Source organism: Canis lupus, chromosome 3 (assembly GCF_048164855.1).
Source record: "Canis lupus baileyi chromosome 3, mCanLup2.hap1, whole genome shotgun sequence".
Lineage (NCBI taxonomy): Eukaryota > Metazoa > Chordata > Mammalia > Carnivora > Canidae > Canis > Canis lupus.
The window spans coordinates 84236344-84258514 of record NC_132840.1 but is presented as its reverse complement, the minus strand read 5'-3'; the positions used below and the strand labels follow the sequence as shown (position 1 = coordinate 84258514).

General features: G+C 44.0%; 1 protein-coding gene across 6 annotated transcripts in view; it reads left to right on the top strand.

Moving 5' to 3' along the window:
• The window catches only part of NFRKB (nuclear factor related to kappaB binding protein), a 38885-nt gene that overhangs the window by 482 nt on the left and 16232 nt on the right, over positions 1 to 22171 (top strand). The window contains exons 1-13 of one of the 6 annotated variants that reach the window (XM_072822701.1): positions 163 to 615; positions 886 to 964; positions 2722 to 2877; positions 5218 to 5419; positions 13897 to 14024; positions 14735 to 14909; positions 15440 to 15577; positions 16427 to 16500; positions 17253 to 17337; positions 17707 to 17887; positions 18142 to 18250; positions 18450 to 18576; positions 18826 to 18891. In XM_072822701.1, the coding sequence (XP_072678802.1) occupies positions 2743 to 2877; positions 5218 to 5419; positions 13897 to 14024; positions 14735 to 14909; positions 15440 to 15577; positions 16427 to 16500; positions 17253 to 17337; positions 17707 to 17887; positions 18142 to 18250; positions 18450 to 18576; positions 18826 to 18891 (1420 nt within the window). In that variant the 5' untranslated portion in view covers positions 163 to 615; positions 886 to 964; positions 2722 to 2742. Of the gene's footprint in view, positions 1 to 162; positions 616 to 871; positions 965 to 2721; positions 2878 to 5217; positions 5420 to 13896; positions 14025 to 14734; positions 14910 to 15439; positions 15578 to 16426; positions 16501 to 17252; positions 17338 to 17706; positions 17888 to 18141; positions 18251 to 18449; positions 18577 to 18825; positions 18892 to 22171 lie in introns of those variants that run through there. The other 5 variants (XM_072822700.1, XM_072822703.1, XM_072822702.1 and 2 more) reach the window with 5 other exon arrangements.

Sequence of the window (22171 nt, the reverse complement as noted above, 5' to 3'; positions counted from 1 at the left end):
CCCCGTGGGGGAGGGGCCGTGTGCGCGGAGGTGCAGCCTGGGGGCGGGGCCTCGGAGGGGCGGGGCGGGGTTAGCTGCAGGCCCGCGGGTTGGGAGCCGGCGTTTGCTCCGGAAGCAGCCCCGGGTGGAGCTTGGGCGTTGGGGACCTTGGGGAGGGTCCCGGGGGCAAGGCTGGCCCCGGTGCGGGAGCCCCCCCGCTGGGCCGGTACGCAGGTCCCGGCCGCCGCAAGACCCAGAAATCCTTGGCTTCCGGGGTTCCGACCCTCGGGCTAGCCCCCCGCTGTCTTGTATTTTGAGATCCCATTCAGAATAGTAGCAGGGCCGAGGTGGCCACTCGAATAGATTAAATTCAGCTACATGTCTGTCGTAGTCGAAGAAACTTGCGAACAAGTTGTGGAAACGGGGGCGATCCTCCTCCAAGAGTCACTGGAACCCTGGCTTTGCCCTTTTTACCCTGTTCTGCATCAGTTTGTAAAGAGGACCTTGCTCTAAGCATCAGGTTGCCTCTGCAAATCTCGCTATTTTAAAGTTTTCTTAGACTCCCGCACCCTGCGCTTTCTCACCTGCTTCAGTTCCTTAGGCACCAAGAATGTTGAGGATGCCGCAAATCCCCAGGTACTGAAAGGTGACGGAGCACAGTCGTTTGGAGACCCATCTGCTTTACCCAGCACTAATCTTGCTGCAGAATCTTTACATAAATCTGAAATCTCTAAAATAGAACTTGAAATAATTTGTGGGAACATACTTATTTTAGTAGTAGTATTACAGCTCTGCTTTTTATCGTTTAAAAGAGTTTTGGAATCAGAAGTCGTTAACATTATGATGCCTTATATGAGTGCATTAAGTCATATAAAGTGTCCTCCATCTGGAGATTATTTATTGTAGGACTCCAAGGTTGGAAATAACAGAAGACCTGGTGCAGCTCCCCTTTGTCGTGCAAGTAAGGAAATCGACACCTGTCAAGGTAAGGTTTGCCTTAGGTCACCGAGATTGGGCTAGAAGTTTGGCACCTTGACTCTTAAGTCTTTTTTTTTTTTTTTTCTCATTTAATCGTGCTTGTTAGTCCATTTGGTAGGCCTAGGAGATAGAATTGACTTAGCAGAGTGGTAGAGTGACTGAGTTCATGCTCTCTGTGTTCAATCCTATGGCCTCAGCTTTACAGATGATACTTGCCATTTGCCTAACAAGATGCTCTCTGAAGATTTTTTTTTTAAAGATTTATTTATTTATTTGAAAGAGAGAGCACAAGCAGAAGGGGCAGTGGGAGAGGGAGAGTCTCAAGCAGACTCCTCACTGAGCGTGGAGCCCGACTTGGGGCTTGATCTCACCACCCTGAGATCACGACTTGAGTCAAAACCCAGAGTTGGATGCTCCCAGGCACCCCTGTAAAGATGTTTTGATATGTCTATTTCTAAAGATGACCAGCAGTGTTCAGTTATTACAGGAAGGAGAAAAGTAGCATTACATTTACGTGGTTATAAATACCAGATGGACCTTTATTTTTACTTATTTATTTAAAGATTTTATTTATTTATTCATGAGACACAGAGAGAGAGAAGGGCAGAGAACACAGGCAGAAGGAGAAGCAGGCTCCCTGCAGGGAGCCTGATGTGGGTCTCAATCCTGGGTCTCCAGGATCATGCCCTGGGCCAAAGACGGTGCTAAACTGCTGAGCCATCTGGGCTGCCCTCAGATGGACCTTTAGTTGGTAGATTGGCTACTATGTTTACTGGCTGTTGTGGTCGGTCAGGTGCTTGGAAACCCCAGAGTTTATGTGGACTAAAGTCATACTAACATACTCCTCTTTCATAATTCCAACTGAGAGTTTATACAAGAGGTGTAGTGTTAAAAATGTGTGTGTGTAGTCGGGCAGACTTGAGTTTCATTCATTCATTACCCTGAGATTGGGTAAGTTATATATCTACTTTGATCCTCAGTTTTAATGTCTGTGGAATAGATCTGAAGATCTTGTCTTGCAAGTTGTAGGAATTAAATGAGATGCGTGAAAAGGCCCGGCACTTAATAGGCCCTCATTAAAAAACTTACTGTTAGTGTCTGAGCTTTACTAGTCTATATGGGTGATGTTTCTTTGTGCAAGCACAACGGAGGATTACTAAAAAGACCAACAGTAATAGTTAAATTTTTTTATGAAATTTTTTTTAAAAGATTTTTATCTATTTGAGAGAGAGTGTGCACAAGTATGAGCAGAGGGAGGGACGGAGGGAGAGGGAGAAGCAGGAGCAGGCTACCGGCTGAGCAGGGAGCCCAATGTAGGGCTCAATCCCAGGACCTGGGGGTTATGACCTGAGTCGAAGGCAGATGCCACCCAGGTGCCCCAAGAAATTATTTTATGGTAGATTATTGGCCTGAGAAGTCAAAGTTATGAACTCTGATCTGCTTATCATTTAATCTCCAAGTCTCATTTTGCTTCATTGTGAAATGAACGTATAAGAAATTCTGTAAATTTGGGAGTTACTCTAGGAGCATTCTGAGCAACAAGAGGCCGAACTAGAAAAGATTTGAAGATTGAGATGAGAATGCTGTGATAGAAGAGAGAAGAGGTGTGTAGCTGTAGTGAGGGTATGAAGATAAGGTATAAAACTAGATTTGAGTTTGACTACTATCTGAGTCAGAATACTTTCTGAAGGAGCATCGGTATCAATCAGATCCCTGGGAAGCCTGCCTTTCTATCTGGAGGTATGACTGCGTGTATTTGTCTAGATTATCTGTGGCACATAAACAATGGATTCCTTGGACCATATGCTGACGGATCCCCTGGAACTGGGTCCATGTGGAGATGGCCATGGCACACGTATTATGGAGGACTGCCTCCTGGGGGGCACCAGGGTTAGTCTGCCCGAGGACCTTCTGGAGGACGTAAGTAGTAGCAGTGCTACCGTTTTTTCTCTGGCACCTTGCCCCTAACCACAATCCTAAGCCTTTTCCACACTTTACAAGTTTTCAGTCTTTTATGCTTCTTTTGGTTTCATTTTCTATATTGCAGCCAGAGTGATCTCTCTCTCTTTCTCTTTTAATGTAACATCTTTAATACTGTGACTCGAGAAGAAAGTGTAAGGTATATACTTAAGCCTTATTTTTAACCAGATAGTTTTGAGCAGTTAACAAGAAATTACATATTTTAAGAACAAAATTATGAATGTTGATGTTAAATTGGTTACTCACATTGTGGATCATGAAACAAAACCCAACATACTGTATCTGTCCGTAAAGTAACCCTCCGGTCAGTTAATAGGACGTGTCCTGGGTTGGGATTTTGTGCTTTTGGCTCCTTTCACAGGTAGGCTGTGTAATCATCATTATCACTAAGGTAGCTATCACCTACTAAGCGCTTATTGTGTGCAAGACACTATATGTGCCAAAGCCTGTATTTAGTTATCTTGTTCACTTTGCTGTGTTCCACATATACAGACAGGTGTAGAGTGTCCTATAGCAAGCACTCATTTGTGCATCATCCAGTTTTAGAGATAATTGCATTTAGTCATACCTGGTTCAGATTTTTTTCCCTAATATATCAAACATAGATAAAATTAAAGCCACTGCTTGTTCTCTCTGCCTTCTGAAGTAATAAGTACTGACGTTGACAGATTCTTCTCATCCACGTTTTCTTTGCACACTAGTCAGCAAACACTTGTTTTATTAAGTGCCTAATTGTGGCAGACACTGAGATATTAGGAATAAAGTGGTGTCCAAAAAATAGCTTTGCAGGGGAAGATCTTTGACACTGAGGTGCTCTAGTACATGCGTGCACAGATGCCTGGTAGGTGGTCGGATTTCTGGTTGTCTTCTGCTGAAGCCATTTGGTGGCTCTCCATTGTCCTTAGATAACGTCGCAAGTGCTTAACATGTTTATAGGTCCCTTGCTCTTCTGTCTTCTGTCCGCAGCTCCCTCTCCCTTGTATCCTTGCACTAGCCATATGTTGCCTCAACTGTCATCGTTACTAGAAAAGTGAACTTTATCACATGTAAGAGTATATAAATAAATCCATATATATATGGTGTATATACAGTTTAAGGAGTGATAAAACAGCCATGTAGCTCCTACTTGGGTTAAGAAGTAGAATGCTGCTAATACCATTCAAACACCCACAGGTAATTGCTATCCTTTCTTTTATAGTAATTCTTCCATTTTTATGATTTTGCTCTATGGATTTTTAAATTTTTGTTTATCTGTAAGTAATCTCTATGCCCAGTGTGGGGCTTGAACTTTATGACCTGCATACTCTACTGACTGAGCCAGACGCCTCTGCTCTGTGGAGTTTTAACTCTCCTGCTTCAACTGTTTTTTTTCTTTTTTCTTTATTTTATTCCTTAACTCTTTTATTTTTATTTTTTATTTTTTTTAAGATTTTATTTATTTATTCATGAGAGACAGAGAGAGGCAGAGGGAGAAGCAGGCTCCATGCAGGGAGCCTGATGTGGGACTCGATCCCGGGTCTCCAGGATCAGGCCCTGGGCCGAAGGCGACACTAAGCCGCTGAGCCCTCCAGGCTGCCCCCTTAACTCTTTTAAATGTTACTTTCTCTGTTCTCCAATACCTTGGGTCTGGGACATGGGCTGCTCCTGTGTACATACATCAGTGCTTCTCAGGCTACATTGTAATTGCTTGTTTCCCCCTCTGACAGTGTGTATGCCAGTCTAGCTTAGTACTCAGCACATACAAGACAGATACACGCTTAGTACTCAGCACATACAAGACAGATAAACGGTGTATAGTTGAGCTGAAAATGAACTCCATCCTGCTGCTTGTCACTCTTCACAGGTGACTCAACCCCTCGTGTTCTTTCCTCCGTAACTTTTTCTTTCCTCTCGTCTTAAACTAAATTCAGTTGTCCATCCTACCTACCCCTTATTGGTAGAAATGGTTTCCAAATGAGATTCTCTCTACTGAGGTCATTTTTTCTTTGGATTATTAATTACTGTTGGGTGTAAGATAGTGATTTTTATATGTAGTTATTGCTAATCTCTAAGATTTGTGAATTGAATTAAGATCAGTGATGTTTTGGTTTAAACAAACTTGAAAATTTGGATATAGTGATGTTTGCACAACAGTGCGAATGTACTTAATACCACTGAGCTGTACAGTTAAAAATGGATAAATGGTAAACTTTATGTTGTGTATATTTTGCCACTCACAGAAAAATTTAAAGCTTGCTTTTCTGTTGTTTATTTTTCTCTTGCTTTTCCTGATTGTCCTAGCCTGAGATATTCTTTGATGTAGTCAGCCTCTCAACATGGCAAGAAGTATTAAGTGACTCTCAGCGTGAACACCTCCAGCAGTTTCTGCCTCACTTTCCTGAAGACAGTTTTGAGCAGCAAAATCAGCTCATCCTAGCCCTGTTCAGTGGGGAGAACTTCCGCTTTGGGAACCCTCTGCACATTGCCCAGAAACTTTTCCGAGGTACGTAGCTTGGCATTCTGTCTTTGAGAGCAGTGGAAGAGTAAGAGTGTGTTCACTTATGTGAATGCTTCTTTCTTCGTATATTCTATTTATTTTCATGTACTGATTGATACTCAGACCATGTGGGACCCTTTGCCTAGACTGTTTTTTTTTTTTTTTAATAAAAATTTTTAACTTACACAAGAAATACATTGATTTATTGTAAAATGAACTTAACTGTGTAACCACCACCCAGATCAAGAAATAAAGCATTACTAGCGTCGTATAAGCACTCTTTATGACTAGTCTTTAAAAATTTTTCAAAATAGTTGTTTATCACTTGCTTTATCACACGTACATATGTATGTGTATATGTGTATTTGTATGTCACACATATACTTTTTTTTCCTGCAGAAAACATGATACTTTACTGCCAAGTACTTCAGTATTTATGTATCTCCTAACAAGGACATTCTACTATATCATCACGTCTTACTATCACACCCAAGAAATTTTATAATGATCAAATATCATAGGAGAGCTCATATTCAAATATTCTCACGTCTTCCCTAAATCTTCTTTATAGTGGCTCTTTTATTTTTTCCTTTTAAATTTAGGATCTATTCAAGGTTCATGCATTGTGTTTGGGTTACACATCTCTTGGCTTCCTGAACCTCTGCCCTTTTTTCTTTTGTCTTTCAAAAACAATGACTTTTTTTTTTTAATTTAAGTGTAGTCGACATGCAATATCATATTATCTTCAGGTGTACATCCTGATTTTCAGGTATATTCTCAAGTGATCACCATGATCACCATGATACATCTAGCTACTATCTGTAACCGTACAAGTTCTTACATGTTAACTCTGTGGAAGAGTAAGCATATCCTCTGGGTCATCCATGTTGTCTCAAATGGCAAGATTTCATTCTTTTTTTAGGCTGAGTAGTAGTCCATTATATACATAAACTATTTATCCATATATCCCTTTTCATCCATTCATCTATTGATGGATGCTTAGTTGCTCCATGGCTTGACTTGTGTACATAATAATACATAATACATAGGGATGCATATATATGGTTTTTGAATTAGTGTTTTTGGTTTCTTCAGATAAATACCTAGAAGTGGGATTGCTATAGTAGCTCAGTTTTTAATATTTTAAGGAACTCCATACTGTTTTCCAGAGCTGCTACATTTCTCATCCTACCAACAGTGCACGAGGGTTCCATTTTCTCCACATCCTCATCAATACTTATTTTATTTTGTCTTTTTGGTGATAACCATTCTCATAGGTTAAGGTGATATCTTGTGGCTTTGATTGATTGGCATTTTGTTGGTGATGAGCATCTTTTCATGTGTCTGTTGGTCACATGAAACCATATCCTTTGCCCATTTTTGATTGGATTATTAGGAATTTTTTGGTGTTGAGTTGGAGTTCTTTATATAATTTAGATAATAACCCCTCATTGGATATATAATTTGCAGATGTTTTCTCCTGTTCAACAGGTTGCCTTTTTGTTTTGTTGATGGTTTCCTTTGCTTTCCTTGGTTCTCTAGTTTGATGTAATTCCATTTGGTTTTGGTTTTTGTTGCCTTTGTTTGAGGAGAGAGCCAAAAAAAATAATGCTTTATTGCTTATATTGATGTCCCAAGGGTTTACGTCTGTGATTTCTTCTAGGAGTTCTATGATTTTCAGCCTTACATTTAAGTGTTTAATCCATTTTGAGTTTTTGTGTTTTATGTAAGAAAGTGGTCCAGTTTTCCCAGCACCGGTTATTGAAGAGACTCTTCTCCTTATTGTATGTGCTTGTCTCCTTTGTTGTGAATTAATTGAGTGTATTAAAAGTTTAGGTTTATTTCTGGACTCTATTTTGTTTCATTGATCTGTGTGTCTCTTTGTGCTACTACTGTTGTGTTGTGATTGTTGTAGCTTTATGGTGTAGTTTTATTTTTTTTTTTTTAATTTTTTTTTTTTTTTTATTTATTTATGATAGTCACAGAGAGAGAGAGAGGCAGAGACACAGGCAGAGGGAGAAGCAGGCTCCATGCACCGGGAGCCTGATGTGGGATTCGATCCCGGGTCTCCAGGATCGCGCCCTGGGCCAAAGGCAGGCGCCAAACCGCTGCGCCACCCAGGGATCCCTATGGTGTAGTTTTAAATAAAGGAACATGGACTCTCCAGCTTTGTTTACTTTCCCAAGATTGCCTTGGCTGTTTGGGATCTTCTGTGGTTCCATAAAAACACACTGATACTTTTGAAGGGCCCAGGACACTTGTAAAATATCTTGCTTTCTGGGGAATTGTTCTTGTTTCCTCATCATCAGATTTGGGTCAAACATTTTGCCAAGAAAACTAGATGGACGTGTTACTTCTTTCCCACGTTACCTTAGGAGGTATGCAATGTCGGTGTTTCCAGTGTTGATGATGTGCTTGATCACTTGGTTAAGTGGTGTCTGCCGGGCATACTGATTGTAACAGTACCTTTTTACCTTCATAATTAAGGAAAAATGTAGGATGATATTTGGGACCATGTGATAGTTTTCTTTCCCAAAAGCCTTGGTTTTACTCAGTGGTTTAACATCCATTAACTATCCTTGCCCTGAATCAGTTGCTACATTGGAGACTGCAGAATGGTTTGGGGCCACTATTAAGCCACAGATTACTCTCCGTTCAGTTGAGAGGAGCAGAGGAAGCCTCTTCTCCCCTTTCTGGAGTGACTTTGTCTTGGCAGGAGGCCCTGAAAGTAGAGTGCATCTCCTTGAGTTTTGTTAAACTAGATACCATGATAGCTACAAAAGCCTGGAGTGGACAGGCTTATCATTGCAAAACTTTATTATCTCAGCTCATTTAAAACTAGCATTCCCTCCTTTGGTGAGTTACTGGTTTAAAGAGGAATTCTCCTCTGTCGTTGGCAGAGGTTTACTTCCCTGCAGCCAGGGGCCTCAGGTGGGCATAAACCATCTTTTCCAGTAGAGCCTGCCTGGTTTTAGAGGGGTTACGTCAGGGACCTTGTGTATTGTTTGCACTGCCTGTTGTGCTGGCCTGTTTCTCTCCGACACAGTATGATGGTGATGTGAAGATGCAAACAAGGAATGTCAAAGAAGGATTCCTGCGGTTTCACTCTGTCAGCATTCGGCAGTCTTATTTCAATTCTAGTGTTGCCGCAGACAGGTGCATTACCATGGTTATCAGTCTGCTTTCACCTTTGGTTATCCTTTCTTTTTTTTAAGATTTATTTATTCATGAGACACACAGAGAGGGGGAGGGGCAGAGGGAGAAGCGGGTTCCATGCAGGGAGCCTGATGTGGGACTCGATCCCTGGACCCCAGGATCACACCCTGGGCCAAAGGCAGAGGCTGAACCACTGAGCCACGCAGGCGTCCCTGGTTATCTTTTCTGATTCTGTTTTAAGTATTTACCTTTTCCTTAAGTTCCACATGCTAATCAAATTCTTGCTTCCTGCTTCATACCTTTATCTTCTGTCATAAACTTCCCGCTTCTTGTTTCCAGCTGGCACCCCAGCTCACTGTATTCATTTCCAGTCTGACCTACTTTACATGTCTCAGAGGAAGAAGGAGTTTTGTCTTCTGTTTAAGATTAACCTCTGCTCTTGATCCTTTATCCTTCACCTCCTCTGGAACCGTTTTTCCTCAGTGAACCATCCCTTCCGTCCTGTGTATTCACTCTAGATTATTCCTCACTCCACTTGTTCTTCTTCAGCCTATGGGTGTGTTCAGGGGTCTCACACTAAAGAAAAAAAGTCCTTGACCATCTGTCTCCTCTGTTGTCCTCTGTCATTTGCCTTTTTATCTCCAGGCTTATTGAAAGACCTGCATACTTGTCCCTTTTATTCATTCTGCCCCTGTTCCCTGGTGGCTCTTCTTTGATTATCTCACAGGGAGCGCTCCAACGCCACCCTGACCTCTTGTCTCCCTCGACTTTGTTACTTTGAAATCTGAGCTACATACAGAAAAGTCATAAGACTTTATCATGGACACCTATATACAGTTGACCCTTGAGCAGTGCAGGGGTGAAGGGTGCCTGCTTCCCACTTGGTCACAAATCCATGTGAAACTTTTGACTCCTCCAAAACTTAATAGCCTAGTATTGACTGGAAGTCTTAGCTATAACAGTTGATTAACACATACTTTATATGTCATGAGCATTACGTATTGTGTTTTTAAAGTCAAAAATGCTATTAAAATCAGAAGGATGATACATTTACAGTGTGGACTGTAAAAAATTCAAGTGTAAGTTGACCCACACAGTTTGAACTCATGTTGTTCAAGGGTCAGCTGTACTCTTCACCAGACTCACCAACTGTTAACGTTTTGCCACATTTACCCTCTTTTTATTTCTGTACATATTATTGCTGTCATTTTTTGCTGAACCAGTTGAGAGTGTTGCAGACGTTGCACCCCTAAATTTTTCAGCATTTATCTCTAAAGAATAAGAACACATGGTCAAATTCAGAAATACTGTAAATACAGAATTTTTCTGTATTTAAATTTTGTATATAAATATAAAATGTAACATTGACAGTCTGTTATCTGATATATAGTCCGTATACATATCTCACCAGTTATTTCAGTGAGCATTTTCCATGTCTCTTTTGCGAGCATGTAATTTCCAAACCAGCCTATGCTTTTTATTTTTATTTTTTTAAAAAAAGATTTATTTGAGAGCAAGAGAGAGTATGAGAGCACACAGTATGAGAGCTGAGAGAGAGAAGGATGAGCTGAGAGAGAGGAAGAATCCCAAGCCGACTCCCCACTGAGTGTGGAGCCTGTCGTGAGGACTTGGTCCCATGACCCTGAGATCATGACCTGAGCTGAAATCAAGAGTTGGTTGTTTAACCGACTGAGCGAGCCATCCAGGTGCCTCCCCCTCCCCCCCAGTAGATGGTTTTTAGTTCTTTACTTGGTCTTTGCACAGCATCTACAGTTCTTTTTTCCTTTTAATTTTATTATCTTTATCTTTAATGAGCTCTGCACCCAAATGGGACTTGAACCCATGACCCCAAGATCAACAGTTGCATGTTCTACCGACTGAGGCAGTCAAGTGCTCCCATAGGGCCCAACATCTACTGTCTTTACCACTTTCTTCATCTTGAGACTTTCCCCCACTTTGCATCACTGACTCTTCCCTGGCCTCTGTTTCCTCCTCTGTCTTTGACACCCTCCCCTCTCCCCACCCCTACTTCCTTTGCTAACCCCTCTTCCACTCATTGTTCCTGTCTGTGTTACCGCTGTTGAGGCTCTGTTCTTACGTCTGTACTTGCCTGCTTTCAGTCATCATCTCTTCACTGATGATTCTTGCCCGGGCTGCTTTAGTAGCCACCTCCACGTAGCTACCAGAGCGAGTTTCTTAAAACCTCACTTTTCAGAATATTTAACAGTTGCTGTCATTTGAAATAAAATTCATTGCCTATGAGGCTGTATGTGACCTGGCCCCTGCCCACTTACCCAGCTTCATCAGCTTCATCTGGTACTACTCTCTTCTTTTCTCACTGTTACCTAGCCCAGTGCAGGCCAGTAGAAATATTACATGGGCTGGGGCTCCTGGGTGGCTCAGTTGATGAAGCGTTGGACTCTTGTTTTTTTTGGCTCAGGTGATCTCAGGGTTGTGAGACTAAGCTCTATGTGAGGCTCCCTACTCAGCAGGGAATCTGCTTCTCTCCCTCACTCTACCCCCATACACACACACACACACACACTAAAATAAATCCTTAAAAAAATTACATGAGTTGTGTGTTCAAATTAAAATTTTCCAGTAGCCATATTAAGAATTGTAAAGGCAGGGGCGCCTGGGTGGCTCAGTCGGTTAAGCGTCTCCCTTTGGCTCAGGTCATGATCCCAGGGTCCTGGGATAGAGCCTGGTGTCAGCTGTCTACTCAGAGGGGAGCCTGCCCCTCCTACCCCAACCTGGTGTGTGCGTGCTCTCTTTCCCTCTTTCTCTCAAATAAATAAAATCTTTAACAAAAAAAAGAATTGTAACAGCAGTTAATTTTAAGATACTTTATTGTAATGATTAATTTCAATAATATTTTTCTTAATATATCCAAAATAACGTTTTAAATTTTGTAAAAGATTTTATTTATTTATTCATGAGAGACACAGAGAGGGAGACAGAGAGGCAGAGACACAGGCAGAGGGAGATGCAGGCTCCTCGCAGGGAGCCCGATGTGGGACTCGATCCCTTGTCTCCAGGATCACGCCCTGGGCTGAAGGCGGCGCTAAACCGCTGAGCCACCCGGGCTGCCCCAAAATAATGTTTTAGCAGAGATATAACATTTAATGGCTTTCAAAAAGTGGAGGAAGCTAAAGACTGAAGGAACATGATTTGAAGAAGCATAGAGACCAAGACGTTAGTGCAGTTTGTATATATCAAACAGCATCAGTGGCATTGAACTCTAGGCTCGTTTCTTGATGGTCGCAGCTCCTGTTTCTGTACAGTAGGCAGCATAGCATGGTGGGTAAGAGCTTGGACTCTGGAGCTGGACTACCTGGGCTCAAACCTGCTTTCCTCTCTTACTAGTTCTGTGACCTTGTACAAGTTACTAACTTCTCGCTTCCTCAGTTTTTCCAGCCGTAAAATGAGGATTTAGTAGTGTCCTCATTTTATGGGCTTGTTACAGGATTAAATGAATTAATATATGCAAGGTTCTTATATAGTGGGAGCTGTCAGGGACTGTCCTAAATGAGCATTTGCTGTTATTAGTTACCTTGGGCAGTGCTAGGGTGGTGTACTTTGACCCCTCATTTTAGCTTTCTGAAATTAGCTTTTCAGTCTTTCTGTTTCAGTTTTCATCATGGCCTAGCTGCTCAAATCTGATATGTCCGAAAAGGACCTCTCTTTGACCTTTTTATCTCGTAAAAAGGTAGTATCTCGTGATGATATTAGTTGCTCATGTCCAGCAATCAGGGTACCATGCTCAGTTGACCTCTGCATGACCTCCCCATCCTTCCCCGATATCTGAACTATCAGCTGGTTTACCCTTCTCCCTCAGAAATGTATCTCAAGTCTGCATACTTCTGTGCACATAACCACTGTTTTGCTTACTAGTCAGCTAATATGTGCCAGACATTCTTCGAGGTTCTGAGAATATGGTAATGGTCTTACATTCTGATAGGGAAAAACAGATGACGAACAAGCAAATACTTATGGGCATTTGGTACTTCAGAGAAATGAGGGTGATGGGACTAGAGTGACAGGAGGGAGCTGGTGTAGGTATGGTAGTTGGCCAAGGCTTCTCTGACGAGCTGATACCAGGACAGGGCCTTAATGAGGGTGGGGGAGCAAGCCGTGAGAATACTGGGCATTGGTAGGAAGCATCACAGGTAGAGGGAACTTTAAGTGCAAAGGCCTTGAGAAAGCGCCTGAACACAGGTGCACAGCCTGTTCAGGAAACAGCATGGAGGCAAGTGGGCCTGGGCTAGAGGGAGCACATTGGGGACTGGTGGACAATGAGGCCAGAGGCAGCCCAGGACAGATCTTGAGGGGCCTGACAGGCCGTCTTTTGGACCTGAGCTTCTGTTCTGAGTGTGGAGGGAAGCTGCCATCCCCTCTCACCTGGAGCCTCTGCGAGAGTTTTCCTTCATCCTCTTCTGCTCTCCGCCACATCATTCTCCTGCTTTAAACTCTTCAAATGATTTCCGTTGCACTTAGGGTAGAATCCAGCTCCACCCATGACCTGTAGGTATCTGTGTGGTTGAATCTTCCTGCCTCCTGGGGCGTCATCCACCCCCCTCAGCTCCAGCCCACTCTGCGTCAGTTGTACAGACATTTCCTCAAGGTTTGGGACATGCAGAGTTCTTGCTTCAGATCCTGCTTTAGCCACAGGCTGTTTCTACTGCCTTTTCCCCATTTTTACTACTTATTTTTAAATTCCCATTGATTTTCCTCCCCATTGTTTGTTTTGAAAAAAAAATTTTCTTTTTACAGATTTTATTTATCTGTTCATGAGAGACACACAGAGAGAGGCAGAGACACAGGCAGAGGGAGAAGCAGGCTCCCTGTGGGGAGCTCAATGGGGAACTCGATCCCTGGACCCCGGGATCACACCCTGAGCCAAAGGCAGACACTGAACCACTGAGCCACTCAAGCACCCCTTGTTTTGAAAATTTTTAAACATAGGAAAAGTTGGTAAACAGTATAACAAACATCTGTATAACTTCTACCAATATTTTGTTAATGTTCTGCCACAATTGCTTTAATCAGGCTTCATTTTATGTTACTCTTTAGAGATCCCTTTTCTGAATATACCCCTCCTTTCTACGGTTGTTTCAAATTGATTTCATATAATACTTAAGAAAAAGTGTCTGTTTACCTGTTTATCTTTTGTCTCCATTGGACTGTTGGCTTCACATTCACATAGACTGTTCTTTTTTTCTTCTGTACTATATTCCCGTTTAATACCAGATTTTAAGTACATATTAAGTATTTGTTGGCCTGTGAACATATGTATGTATGTGTGTGTGTGCCTCTGTTCTTTTAAGATGGACACTTTAACCCAGAAGTGGTCAAGTACCGACAGCTGTGCTTCAAATCCCAGTACAAGCGCTACCTCACCTCCCAGCAGCAGTATTTCCATAGGCTGCTGAAGCAGATCCTGGCTTCCCGGAGTGTAAGTAATGCTGGGAACTGGATATGAGACATGGACAGTGAATGCACAGATCTCATGACATCAAGAAGTGGTTCAGGTACCAAATACAAAAGGTAGCACTAGGGAGAAAATGTTATCAGTTTAAGCCATGACACAGTTAGGCTGTATCATCCTTTCCTATTTATCGGAAGATGTAACCTGATTTCAGAGATGAGAAAATGTGAAAAAGATGTTTCTTAAAACCGATGAAATATCATAGCTTCAGTATTTAGCAAGGTAAACAAATGGCTTTGAGACCCCATCATGGGTTAAGGAGAAGCAGGTGGCTCTGCAATTGATGTGCGAGAGCACACAGGCCTCCACATACCCTGATGGATGAATAGTGCACCAGGCTTCACGGCCCCGAGATCTGGCCCAGTGTGGTAATCTTTGAGGCACGATTGTTGTGGTTTTAAGTGGATTTTAAGCTTGGCTATGGAAGCAGTTGGGTGTCCAGTATGATAAGTATTCATCCTTGAGGGAGCAGTTTGCTAATCAGATTTAAGATGTTTTGCCATGTGGTAATCAGTAGAGACTCTTTATTTGGACACGTTTTCACATGTGCATCTCTGGTGATCTAAAGGGAGAGGATTGAGCTTGTTAAACAGTGAAGAGAAGGAAACGTAGACTTGGGGAATGCACCAGAGCAAGCTTTGGATGACGGCGTGTATCCTCATCTGATCTCTTCCTAGGACCTCCTGGAGATGGCCCGACGAAGTGGCCCAGCCCTGCCCTTCCGCCAGAAGCGCCCTTCGCCATCCCGCACACCTGAGGAGCGGGAGTGGCGGACCCAGCAGCGCTACTTGAAGGTCTTGAGGGAAGTGAAGGAGGAGTGTGGTGACACAGACCTGTCATCTGATGAGGAGGGTGAGTGTCTGTGGGCACGTGGGGTGCCAGGCAGCTTGTTGTTCAGTTGGAGCCAGTGGTGTAGCCATTTATCTCCTAGGAAAGAAGTCATCCCAGTTGTCTCTCTTGGGGGGTGGATAATGGGACTCAGAACTCCATAGTCTTTGGGCTCTGAGATGTTCCTATTAGGTGGGGTGTGACTGCATACCTTTTTTACCCTTGATGCCTAAGTGGCATTTGAGTTTAGTTGAGTTGACTCCCTGCATGGCAGGGCTCTCCACAGTAGGCCTTCTGGTCCTATTGTGCCACTTGAGAGAACTGCTTTTCCCCTTACAGGAGAGTAGTAGTGACTGTTGGCCTGCTGCAATGCGACCCCATCACTCTGTTGAAGTCTCTCTTCCTGGAAGAGCCGTTTAAATGACCTAAGTGTGCTCCAGTTCGTCTGGAGAAGGGTCAGAAAGGAATGGTGGAACCCTGGCCTCCATGTTGTTGGCTTAACCTTGTTGAACCCAAATGGCCACTTACCCAATCTCCCCTATTGGAGTCCACAGCCACGTTGGATTTACAAGAAAAATTTTCTTTTGAAGATCTCAGCTCATGGCTTCCGAGCTCTCCAGCGCGTTCTCCTAGCCCTGCGGTGCCCCTGAGGGTGGTGCCCACGCTTTCAACTACGGATATGAAAACTGCAGGTGAGAACTGAGTGATGTTGTGGACGTTTTGGGAGATCAGGACATAGATCTGAGAGCTCCCTTAGAGGGAGGTGGGCACTGGATTCTTACCTGCCAGGGAATTGGAGCACTGTTCCCTAGAAGTAGGAGATGGGGTGAAGTTTCTGTACACTTCCACTTTTGTACAAGTAGCTAGGCCTTCATTCCTTCCTTCCTTTGTTTTGAAACTTTTCCTTAGTAGCTGCTCAGGTGGTATTTTGGGCTAAAGAAAGTAGATTGATAAAATAGCAATACATAGGGACAGTTCAATAATAGAACAAGAGAGAATCAGAACCATAATAATTTTTTAGAAGGTCTGTGAAATTAGAGAAAAACTTTTAATTGGATAGGAATAGCATAGAGATCGAAGAAGAACATTAAGAACTTTTGAGGTGGGGATCCCTGGGTGGCTCAGCGGTTTAGCGCCGCCTTCAGCCCAGGGCGTGATCCTGGAGTCCCGGGATCGAGTCCCACATCAGGCTCCCTGTATGGAGCCTGTTTCTCCCTCTGCTTGTGTCTCTGCCTCTCTCTCTCTCTCTCTCGGTGTCTCTCATGAATAAATAAAATCTTAAAAAAAAAAAAAAAAAGAACTTTTGAGGTTTTTTGGGAGCAGCTATATAACTGAGGTCATTGTTATTTACTGGTGTAGACAGAAGCTGAAGCATTGATCCTGTGATGGTTTCAAGATTGTGCGTGCTTGTGGTACATGGGAGTCAGAAGGGAAACTCAGAAACATGTTACTTTTGAGTGTCATGAGTAACCAGAAAGACTTGAATTTGAGCACTGTTAGTGAATGACCTCGTCCATGTGGTTTGGTTCATTTTCTCTCAGATAAAATAGAACTGGGGGACAGTGACCTGAAGATAATGTTAAAGAAGCACCATGAGAAGCGGAAACACCAACCAGTAAGATTGGCTGGGGTGGCTCATTAGTGGTTTTAAGTTCAGTGTCTTTGGATTGGCTATCGGGAGATGAAGGGAGTCACCGTATCATTTATGCTTCCTTTTCTATCGCTGTTAGGGGGCAGGAGCAACCGTAGGGCTAGTTAACACCAAAGATGTGAGAGGAAGACAAATGTTTAACATGGCACCTGATTTAATCTTTATAGCGAGACTGGTCCATGGATCCTTATATCCATTTTGCATTCAGAGAAGTTAAGGAGCTTGTTCTCGGCACCACAGCTAGGAGGTCAGGACTCCAATCTCGCTTCCCACTTTTTACTCTTTCTGTTACGTCACCAATCAAGGTAATGCCAATAAAGCCAAGCCAGAGAGCATAGGGGAGGAAGGAAGGGCAGTCCATCTAAGGCCAGATGGGGAGATGGGAAGAGTCTTGCATTGGAAATCAGCAAATCCCTGACCTCCTTTGAACCCCATTTTCAGACTGTATAGTGATACTTAACAAGACTGTTTGAAGAGCACAAAAGATGAGGAATGCGAAAGAGCTTTATAAACTTTCTATCTACCATACGATAGAAGGTTTGGAAGTGGGTTCTATGCCTCTTTCTGAAGGGCAGTAGTTTTTTATCTCCATATATTTTCAATTCACCTGAGTTCCTCAAGTGCATTCAATGCGTGACTGTATCTACGTAAATTGGCAAAATCAGTTTTAGCTTCCTTACGGGGCCTCTGTAACAGTCTCTGAATATCACATCCAGGATCATCCGGACCTTTTGACAGGGGACCTGACTCTCAATGACATCATGACTCGAGTAAACGCTGGCAGGAAGGGCTCTCTAGCAGGTAAATGATGTCCGCTGTAGGTAGACGTCATCTGACTGTGGTATTAGCGTTATGTGAGCCTGTAAATAAATGGGACCACAGCTTCCTTCCTGCTGATAACCTGTGTTTTCTTACTGCTTCTTGGGGATTTATAGGTGCAAAATGAATATAAAATCAGTACAGCAGATCTTTGACTCTTTAATAGGTGTTAAAATTAATCTGTAAGATCTCTCAGTGGGTCTGGTAAAAAACAAAGCAAAAAATAACTAAATGTTTTATGACTTAAGACTCTTCTTCTACTGGTGGGTGTTAGGAAAATAATATGCAGATAAGACCCTCACTTCCTGATAGAAAATGTAGTTCTGTGATTTGTGTGTCTTTTCTTCCTAGCTCTGTATGACTTGGCTGTCCTTAAAAAAAAGGTTAAGGAAAAAGAGGAGAAAAAGAAGAAAAAAATAAAACTGATCAAATCAGAGGCAGAGGATTTGGCCGAACCATTAAGCAGTGCCGACGGGATCCCACCTCTCTCACAGGCCCCTTCTCCGCTGGCTATACCTGCTATCAAGGAGGAGTAAGTGAGCAGCGGAGACTCCTGCTTGGGGGTGAACGGTTAACCTGTGGTGTGCCCAGCACTGGTGCTTGGAATGAGCCACTGGGTGTTGAACCTGCAAGACCAGAGTCCCAGGGCACCTGTTAGGGAATGTGTATAGTGTGGTCCTTTATTGAACTTTCATGTGACTGTTAGAAGGTTTAGAGGGCCTAAACCATCTGGGGATGTGTTAAACCATCTTTTCGATGGTTCTTACATATTTTTTCCTTCATTAGGCCTCTTGAAGACCTCAAGCCTTGCCTTGGAATCAATGAAATATCTTCCAGTTTCTTCTCCCTTCTATTAGAGATCTTGCTGCTAGAGGGGCAGGCTAGTCTTCCTATGGTAAGAGTTTTGGAAAACTCAGATGTACATCAATTTTCAAATTGTAGAAAACTTTTTAACAATCTATAGTTGGAGAAGAATTCTGGGTCCCTCCCAAAGCTCTGTAGCTAACTTGCTTTGTGACTATGCTGTGGCATGGCCGCGGCATTGCTGGTGTGGAACAGAGCTCTAACTGGGTTCTGGCTTTATTTTCCCTTAGCTGGAGGAACGGGTTTTGGATTGGCAGTCCTCTCCAGCCAGCTCCCTTAACAGCTGGTTCTCTGCGGCGCCCAACTGGGCAGAGTTGGTGTTACCAGCCCTGCAGTATCTTGCTGGGGAAAGTCGTGGTAAGGTACTTTTTTCCTTAGGGTCAAGTGTTTTCCCCCTTTAATTCATTCTCCTTGTAAACTGCAGCATTCTTGGTTAAATCCATTATGGTTTTGCCTAATGCTGTGCCTTGGGTGGGGAGGGCCTCTGCTGTCCTCATCCAATATGAAACATTCACAAGTTCTCTCAGAGCTTAGGGATAGCAGTTACTCTGAGTTTTGCACTCTCTCTGACCTGTGTGACTTGTTCATGTGGTCCATGTCTTGCAGCTGTACCTTCCAGTTTCTCTCCGTTTGTTGAATTCAAAGAGAAAACCCAGCAGTGGAAATTGCTTGGTGAGTAATTCATTCTGCCCACATGTAGCAGTGTTTCTCATTGTCTCACTTCCCCCGCTCAGCTGCCTTTGCCTTCTAGTCCTTACAGTCCAGTAGGATGTTGAAAACAATATTATGCCTTATTTTGTTCAGTAAAAAGAAGTCCTTTGTGACTCTTTTGGTATCTCAGAATCGAGGTTTGATCCCTCCCCTGGATTTTGGCTCTCCCGAGCTGGGGTGGGATGGCCTTCCTATGATGATGCCCTGTGGCACGGATTGGATTACAGTCTGGGGGGGTACTTTACAGTGGCACCCACAGTTATGTTAATCGTGCGTAAGCTTTTAGATTAATGTTTCATAGTATAATTATTTTCTTTCCTAACAGTGGGATTTCTGTTAAGGATAACGTGCAACAAGATGTCAGACGGCACTGAATGTGCTGTTTCCAAGGAGCAAGATTCTTATTTTTGTTTTAAATTTACAAAGTCCCTCTCACTAAGTTGTAGTGTTATATACCTGACGTAACTCGGTGACTATTAACCGATGATGGTGTTAAGAGGAAAATGCCATCTTGATTTCCTACTGAAATTCACTAACCTTTCTTTTTACCCCAGATCACAGAGTGATCTGTGAAGAGAGAGATGGGCAGAAGGTTGTGAATGCAGTAGGTTCATTTATTCCTTATAAAGTGTATTTACCATTTAGGGGTCAGGCACCGTGTTAGGTGCTAGAGTATATAATGAACAAACATTCAGGTGAAGTAACAAACATACACATTCTATAAAAGGAAAGTACCAGAAAGGATGGAAGTTTATGATGAGGTGTTGGTATATCCTGCAGAGTCGGGAGGACCTTCCTGAGGAAGGAACGTTTTAGCAGAGATGTTAACGAAGCCTAGGAAGGAGCTCAGCAGGCTGAGGGGAAGAGCACTCCATGTGGAGCGAGCAGTGCGGGTCAGCAGGGCCAGGGAAGATTCGATTCGAAAAGATCACATAAGCCCACTTAGAGATGAGGATACTCGGGACCTACAGAGCGAGAATGGACAAGTTTGATAAAGTCCATAACCGTAGGACTCGGTTATGCCTGGCTGTGGGGAGTGAAGGGAGGGTGCCGTCAAACATCACTTGTGTTAGATTTGCACCTCGTGGTGAAGATGCCATTCATTGTGGTGGCAGCTGTGGAGGATGTCTCTCCTCAGGTGAGGGCGGAGACCTTGAGTTTAGTTTTGGGCATGCTGAGCGTGAGCTGCCTTCGAGGTATTTAAGTGTCGACGTTGAGTAGGCAGTAGGGTGTGTGGGTTTAGAATCCAGATGGGAGAGTCAAGGCAGAGAGTTGGCGTATCTACAGTAATGGCAGCCAAAGGCGTAGGGAGGAAGCATGACGTGAGGGGAAATGAGGGCCTTGACTAAGCCTTGAGAAGCTCGGAGGCCGAGCAGGCTGAGCAGGAGAGCGTATGCAGAGGTGGCTACAGGCTTGGGAGGAAACCATGAAATAATCATGGAATCTTGGAAGCCAGGGAAGGACACGGTCAGGAAGTGGGGAGCGGTTGTTAGCCTTGATTGTTCCTGAAAGGTCCAGTGAGGTGAAGCCGTGGATTTGAGGACATGGAAGAAATGGTGACTCCTCACCAGGGTGGGCATCAGGGGCAGTGGCTAGTTGAAGGTGACCCGTGATTGCTGACTCTGCCAGGCTGCTGGCTCGGAGTCAGCCTGGAGGGGGACCTCCCCCCGGGCTGGCAGAGCTTGTAGGACCAGATAATAAGGATTTTAAGCTTGTGGCCATTTTGCTGATCCCTTGCCATACTGTATCCCTTGGAAATCTGCAGATGCTCCCAGTCAGGGCCCGCTTTGCTGTGGTCAGTTAAACATTTACCTTCACACCTCTGGGTAAAGAGACCATAAATCTAAACACATCTTTTTAGAGGTTTAGCAGGGGACAGGATGATAGTGGCCAAGAGAGGCATTTTTTTTTTCATTGAGAGAAACTGAGTGAGTTTAAATGTTGATGTTAAGAGTACAGTGATAAGAAGATTGGAAATAATGGAGAGAAGGGAAAATTCACCATAAAAAACCCTGTGGAAAGGGGAAGGGATTGGCCTTGGTTAGCAGGAGACAGCGCAGTTCTTACTATAGGAGGAAGTGGTGGACGCCCAGCGCTGGGCTGTTGGGTGTGTTGAGGGGGTTTGGTCTGATGGCTTTTCTGTGAAAAATCGGAGGTGAGAGAGGTGCAGTTGTGAGAGGGAAGGGAGGTTGAGAGGGTGGGGACATAGTCCTTACAGCCGTGAGAGACTAGCCTGACCAGAGATCACGTTAGATGGCCGGCCGGTGTCGAGGCCCAGCGGAGGCTGCTCTGTGGCCCTTTACAGAGGTATTCTTGGCCTTTTGGTGTGTTTCCTCTTTGGCAGCCCTCAGCTGTCTTGAGTTAAAGCTTGGAGAACGTGGACAGCTTAGAATTTGAGTGGAGCTTCAGGGGCAGCAGCAGAGGTAGGAGGTATTAGTGCCACTGAAGGGATGGGCACCCCCTGAACCCAAGAGTGAGCGAAGTGTGATGGAAGGCCTTGGAGAAGTGCAGGTGCGCATGGACCCTCAGTCCTCTTGAGTCAGAGGGATGTGTTGTGGGAGAAGTTGAGCAAGCAAGAAGCCTGGCTGGTGGTGGTCAGGGAGCAGAAGGTGGGGGTTGTACCGAGGCTCTCAGCTCTGTGTCTTGCAGGCAGTTGGGGAACTAAAAACACTGATGCCTGGGTTTTACCCACAGAGGTTTTGGTTGATGGCTTGGGTGGGACTAGACCCTCAGTGTTTTTAAAAGTTCCCAGGTGATTATTAATGTGTGCGTAGTCAGGGTTGAGGAACAGTGGATTAGGCATCCATGAGGAACAGTGGATTAGGCATGGAATAGTTAGGTAATGGCAGTGTCCAGAGGTGGTTGCGGGAGTGAGGGGCTGGGGTGGAGAGGGAGGACGTCGTGAGGACAGAACCAAGAGGTTTGGACGCTGGCTGTACCGTATATGACATGCCAGTTGCCCAGTGTGGTGGCAGGAAGTGGACTGGTGAGGGGCCAGGTGGGCAGTGCTCTGTGAGGAGTGACTAGGTAAGTAGCTGTGAGAAGCAGGGGACAGGGTGGAACAGGTGGATCGATGACGTTAAGAGCCTTAGGGACCAGGCTTTTTTACTTCGACTTTCAGAAGAGTTGGGGAGAAATAGTATGGCATCAGTGATGGGATGCAAAGGGGAGCTCCACACTGAAGGATGTGGCTGTGAGAGAATAGGTAGCCAGCGCATCCCAAGGTAGGGCTGCGGAGAAG